Here is a 5,344-nt window from a genome sequence, read left to right as displayed (position 1 = left end):
CGCCGGATGTGAGCATTTCGACGTATTTTTGCTACATATCTGCCCTACTATAATGTTCGTTTTATTTTTTTAAATGGGACATACAGCTTATAGGTAGCTAAACACTGTTTCTGCAGCAGCTCCTTAGCAGACAGGTATACGGCACTGAATTGGACTATTATAAACGACAGATAAACAGCATAAAGACAAAGAGATAGGTGTGTAGCCAGATGAGTAGATGGATAAATAGATATGCGTACACTATATTCAATGAATCAATTTAAAAAAAAAGATGAAAATAAATACTTGAATGACTTTGTACATGAATTAGTAGAGCAATATATACATAAACAAGTTAATGAATAAGAAAGCAGATCATTAAATGAATATAGAACACAATGTCCAAAATTTCTTTGCGACAAGAAAAACCGTATAATCTAAATGATAGATAAATAGAATATAGATAAAATGACTATGAACCATATTAAAACAACTTTAATCTACTTTTCATTGGTTTCACAATTGTCGTGGCCGCAAAGGAAGCAATGAAGACGTGATACCAAGCGATCACGTGACCAGCGGATTCATATCTTGTCTAAATAATGATAACAATACCAATAATAATGATAATTGTAATGATAATAATAACAATTATTATTATTACCACAATTATTATTATTATTATTCTTAGTAGTAGTAGTAGTAGTATTATCATCATCATAAGGGCTTATTTATCCAGGGTAGCCTCTTCAGGGCTACCATTGCTCTACCAGAGAGCCCTGCCATTGTCATTACACCAGCGTTGCCAGGTACCCATTGATACTCCTGCGTCGAGAGGGACACTTGGCGGGAATCGAACTCCGGTCCTCCGACTGGGAGTTGGGAGTCTTAGTCACTATGTCTCAGCGCCCCCAGCGAAGTACAAGACAATTAAGATGAAGTGTCTTTGGCAGGGCCACATACTGCCGCTGCCAGGGACTCGAATCCGGAATTGCATAATTGATAGTCGGTGTCTCATCCACGAAACCACGCTTGTACTCGACAATGGCATGCCTTTCAGCATTCGCTCTCATCCAGGCGCCCAGGGTCGACGTCAATGAGGACAATGCCGCTGAACTCTGCCGACGTCTCGAAGCCCTTGCCCGGTTCGATGTCGTCGATCTCGTAGTAGCTTCGATACTCCGACATCACCGGTTTTTGTCTCGGAGCCCTTCGGGTGACAGGCACAATCTCCCCAAATTCTGCGTCATCCCTCGCACCATATCCCATGGCGGGAGGGTTTCGGCTGAGTGTCATGGGAAGAGTGTTGCCAAGATACACGTGGCTGATGTTTACGGCTCCTGTTGGCTTGGGAAATGTCTCGTACGGGATTCCACCAATGACTGGACGGGCCAGAAATGATATGATAAACATTTAATCTTCTCGTGAGCTATAAGACATTGATAATCTAAAACAGCACCTTGGAGAGTCATTTCTTCGTTTCATACCATATCATGCTGTAAACAGTTGGCCAGGACAATATCTCTAACAACTAAACGTGCAAAACTCGACTGTATTCATGCTTAGTATTCTTCACACAGTGTTGTCATTGAGGGTAACTTGGCAATCCCGCACATACAAAAACAGGAGAAACACACTCTTTGATTACACAATTTTACCTAGAGAATATCAGCTCAAAAAATAAGAGGGATTATCAATATTGGCAGATAATTATCTTCACTTGAATTCAGAACGATCATTGTAAACAAAGAGCATTGTCCGTTGCGCTGCATTGTTCTTGGTATGAAATCAAAAGATGATTTGTTATTTCAGAATGCAGGTTTAATCTATGGATAAAACTTTCTTTTTGTTGACTAGCTTACAAGCAGAATTTTCCTAGGCAAAATCAATTTCCTGGTTGGGCTGATCGACATCCAGGAATTATACAAAATTATTAGGTTTTTACAGTACACTATGGATTTTCTTTTCTTCGAAAATTTGTTCTCATCAAAACAAAATGTCTTAATCCAACGTAAAGCACGATCCATTTACTGGTTTGAGCAAATGTTTATCTTGTGGCAAGTGCCATGTACTGACAGCCATATAACAAAGCGTTTTATAATCATTATTTTATGGAGGAGTGGAAATGATTCTGATTTTCCCGCACGTAACAATTCGTATTTCCATCGGTGAGACAGAAGAGTACATCTAGCTTGCGTACGAACCTGAAAGAACTCGATCGGACCTCGATAAGGAATTCGTCTTCGATTCTTGACGATCGAGAATTTTGTCGAGATCCGACATCAGTGGCGAGAATGTTCCTCTTTCGAGTAACGCCTGCATGTTGGAGTATTCAATCACGTCTGACCCGTCTGTCGACCTCTGTTCATTCTTTAAGATACAGACCGGAGACAGAAGTATAGATTTTATAATACACATACATAATGTTTATACGAAAGTTTTGCATAATGGAGCAGGCATATACCATTCCGTAGCTTTCAAGTGAGAAAAAAAATGCAAACGAAACCCGACCGAGCAATATCATCTACATATTAAGTATATACAGCTGCACAACAGTATTGGAGATATAACTTGTGGAAATTTGACCTTTCTTAATCTTGTAGAAGTGTCTCTTCCTGTTTTGCTGAAGATGTGCTAAATTCAGAAATTAATGACAAAAATTCATCACATCAAGTAAAAGGAAGATGGTTGGTACGCATTCAAATGTTTACAATGCAAAACATGTTTTAATAAAATGTTAGCTTTCTAGCAGGCAGAATATTTCTAGACTAGAGTAAAGTAACCAATAATTCAGAAGTTTCAAAGAATAAGAAAGTGGTCTAAATAATTGGTGGGATCCATTTTTTATCAGGACCACTTTGTTTTGGATATTACTCAGCCATTTCATTACAGACTTTCAAACATGTTTTCCTTTCCTTTTGGAATTGTTTGCTCTTTTATATTATTTTCATAAGTAGATTCTCATTATCCCACAAAAAAAATCGAGTCTTGAAACTCTTATATATTTTTTCTCTCGATTCTTACATATTTTGTCATTCTGCCTTTTTTAATACATTGGCATGAGGAAGCAATTTAGATAACACGTAAGTATTTATTGTAGACGAGCAACGTCTTTTTGTGTAGGTCTATGTATATATGCTGTATACATATAAGATATAGACACAACAGATAATATGTCATGTTAATGGACAAGTTCGCTTTCATTAATATATGAATTGAGAGAGTGCAGAAATATTGATAGAACACATCAGTGAAAGTTTGGGGAAAATTGAACAATCCGTTCAAAAGTTATGAACTTTTGAAGCTTCAGTGCCGCGATCTCTGGGTGAGAAGATAGTACAGCTTGTGATGTCACATGTGTGGAACGACAAGAAAATATGAAAAATAACATATTTGCACTTTTCTGATATAACAAAAGAGCGATTGACTTGCCTCATTTAGGAGGCAGCAGGATGATAATTACCCTTAACTTACTCTTGTGACAAGTCGAGGGAATGTGCACTTCTTAGTAAAAATACTTTTGTGAAATTCTCCTTATATTTTCCTTACATTGTTCTACGCATGTGACATCTTAAACTGAGATAGTCTTTTCATCCAGCAGTGACTGCATGGAAACTTCAAAAACTTATAACTTTTGAAGGGATTGTCCGATTTTCCTCAAACCTTCACTTTAGCTCATGCGTTCTACTAATATTGCGGCATTCATGCAATCCACATGTATACGAAGGTAAACTTATTCTTTAATTTTCGTGCTCATACCAATCCTCTTTTTTTTAATCAAAATCAATATTGAAATTAGAGGATTTTCATTATTCAATCTAGTTTATATCTATATCATTATAACTAATGTTAAGTAAAAAAAAAAATAATTGCATTTTACATATTCTAATTCATACATTGAATGCACAATTGGTCCATTAAAAACGTTTTCTGAAGATTTCATCTGGATGAGTCACCTGCGATTTAAGACTACCCCTTTGGTTGTCGCCTGGCCCGTCTCTGGCTCCTGATATATCCAGATTGTCGGGTACAGTTTTGAAAATGTGATCGCTTGGGCGCCAGGGTACGCTGGCCTGCTCAGGGGACGTCGAGGCCTGAAGTTCTGGCGAGGAATCTTCCGAGGACACGCTCCAAATGCTGACACTGCTCCGCGTTTCAGCATCCCTGTAAACGCCACGCCAGTCAGCGGAAGACCCGTCGATGGAGCTGATAGGCACAACTCGATTGACGTACGTTTCGTCGGGCGTGGAAGGGTGTGGTAGGTTGGTTTTCCCCTCCCCTTCGTAGTGTCCTTCCGATGCTGTTAAATCTTTCCGTGCTTTACAGGCCTCACCGGTGTTGGTACACGCAGTTCTTTTCCCAGCGTGAGTGTCAGACCCCGATTTGGACCGTTGGCCGTGTTTCACTTTCGCTTGCGCAGTGTTGGATCCAGGCAACATTTCCATGGAGACTCTGACAGCAAGAAGATTCTGTGTCAATCAAAATTGTGATAAAAAGGAAACCAAACACCATCATTACAACATGGTAGGCCGTAAAGAAATATCAAATGGTCAATCGAAGCCAATGGTCGCCGTTATACAGCACCGCTTCGGAGAAAACGCAAAATTATGCACACCATGAAGATGACAGGTCAACAAAAGAGGTGGTCACTTTCCATACATCAATCATTACATATTGCTCTCTGGATATTAATGATACACTTGTAAACCAATATAGCAATCAATTCTCCTCCTTGTCTCATCATGCATTTCTACACCTACTCGATTTCAATGTCTGTACGTGACTTATATTTTAAACGTTTCATGATAAATGTTTTATGAGAAATGCACTTACTATTCCTTTAAATACTGTTGTAGGCCTATCTCGTAATCCGCGCGGGGATATTACGAATGGAAATCAATTCTGACAATAATTACAATGAGGCAAAATGGGTAACCTCATTGGGCTTAAAGAAATCTTGGCGAAACAATTTGATGTACAATGAGTTGTTGGGGACAGGAGGAGCTGTTGTACATGGTTCAGTGGATAAGACAACCAGCAAGCAATCACTGGACATTGGTTCGAGTCCCATGGTAGCAGCTGTTTGTGACCGCGCCCAAGACACGTCATCATAAATGCCTCGTCTTTCAAAGGGGGTCCAATGCCGATGATCCTATACGATTGCAAAAGAAATTACAATATTCCCAACACAAGAAGAACAAAAAACAAACAAACAAACAAAACGGAGACAGGCAACCTGCCTGTCGGATAGTTAGCTATCTCATTTACTTATAGAATGATTTCATGAGTGAACCAGCTTTAACATATATGTTGGTATGGATTCATTGAAGAGCCCTATATACTTGTAGATGAAGGCCTTACTTCG

The 5,344-nt window shown here is 39.0% G+C and overlaps 1 protein-coding gene across 1 annotated transcript; it reads right to left on the bottom strand.

The window, feature by feature from the left end:
- Positions 1 to 709: 709 nt before the first annotated feature.
- LOC139738970 (uncharacterized) lies at positions 710 to 4,846 on the bottom strand. The gene is made up of 3 exons (XM_071649587.1): positions 3,936 to 4,846; positions 2,184 to 2,349; positions 710 to 1,361 (listed from the first exon to the last, which is right to left on the bottom strand). The coding sequence occupies exons 1-3, from the start codon at positions 4,422 to 4,424 to the stop codon at positions 1,036 to 1,038; spliced, it is 981 nt and encodes a 326-aa protein (XP_071505688.1). The 5' UTR covers positions 4,425 to 4,846; the 3' UTR covers positions 710 to 1,035.
- Between the last annotated feature and the right edge of the window lie 498 nt (positions 4,847 to 5,344).

The sequence above is a fragment of the Diadema antillarum genome, unplaced genomic scaffold (genome assembly GCF_040938485.1).
Source record: "Diadema antillarum isolate AM-2024a unplaced genomic scaffold, OU_Dant_1.0 seq00000776_RagTag, whole genome shotgun sequence".
Classification (NCBI taxonomy): domain Eukaryota; kingdom Metazoa; phylum Echinodermata; class Echinoidea; order Diadematoida; family Diadematidae; genus Diadema; species Diadema antillarum.
This window is presented reverse-complemented; position numbering and strand designations above follow the sequence as displayed.

What these genes read in the sequence shown, in the direction of transcription:
- LOC139738970 (XM_071649587.1), bottom strand. Translation starts at nt 4,424, where the DNA reads ATGGAAATGTTGCCTGGATCCAACACTGCGCAAGCGAAAGTGAAACAC. An exon ending in GGGGTAGTCTTAAATCGCAG is followed by an intron (nt 2,350 to 3,935) that starts GTGACTCATCCA and finishes TGTATCTTAAAG; the next exon opens with AATGAACAGAGGTCGACAGA. An exon ending in GTCCGATCGAGTTCTTTCAG is followed by an intron (nt 1,362 to 2,183) that starts GTTCGTACGCAA and finishes TGGCCCGTCCAG; the next exon opens with TCATTGGTGGAATCCCGTAC.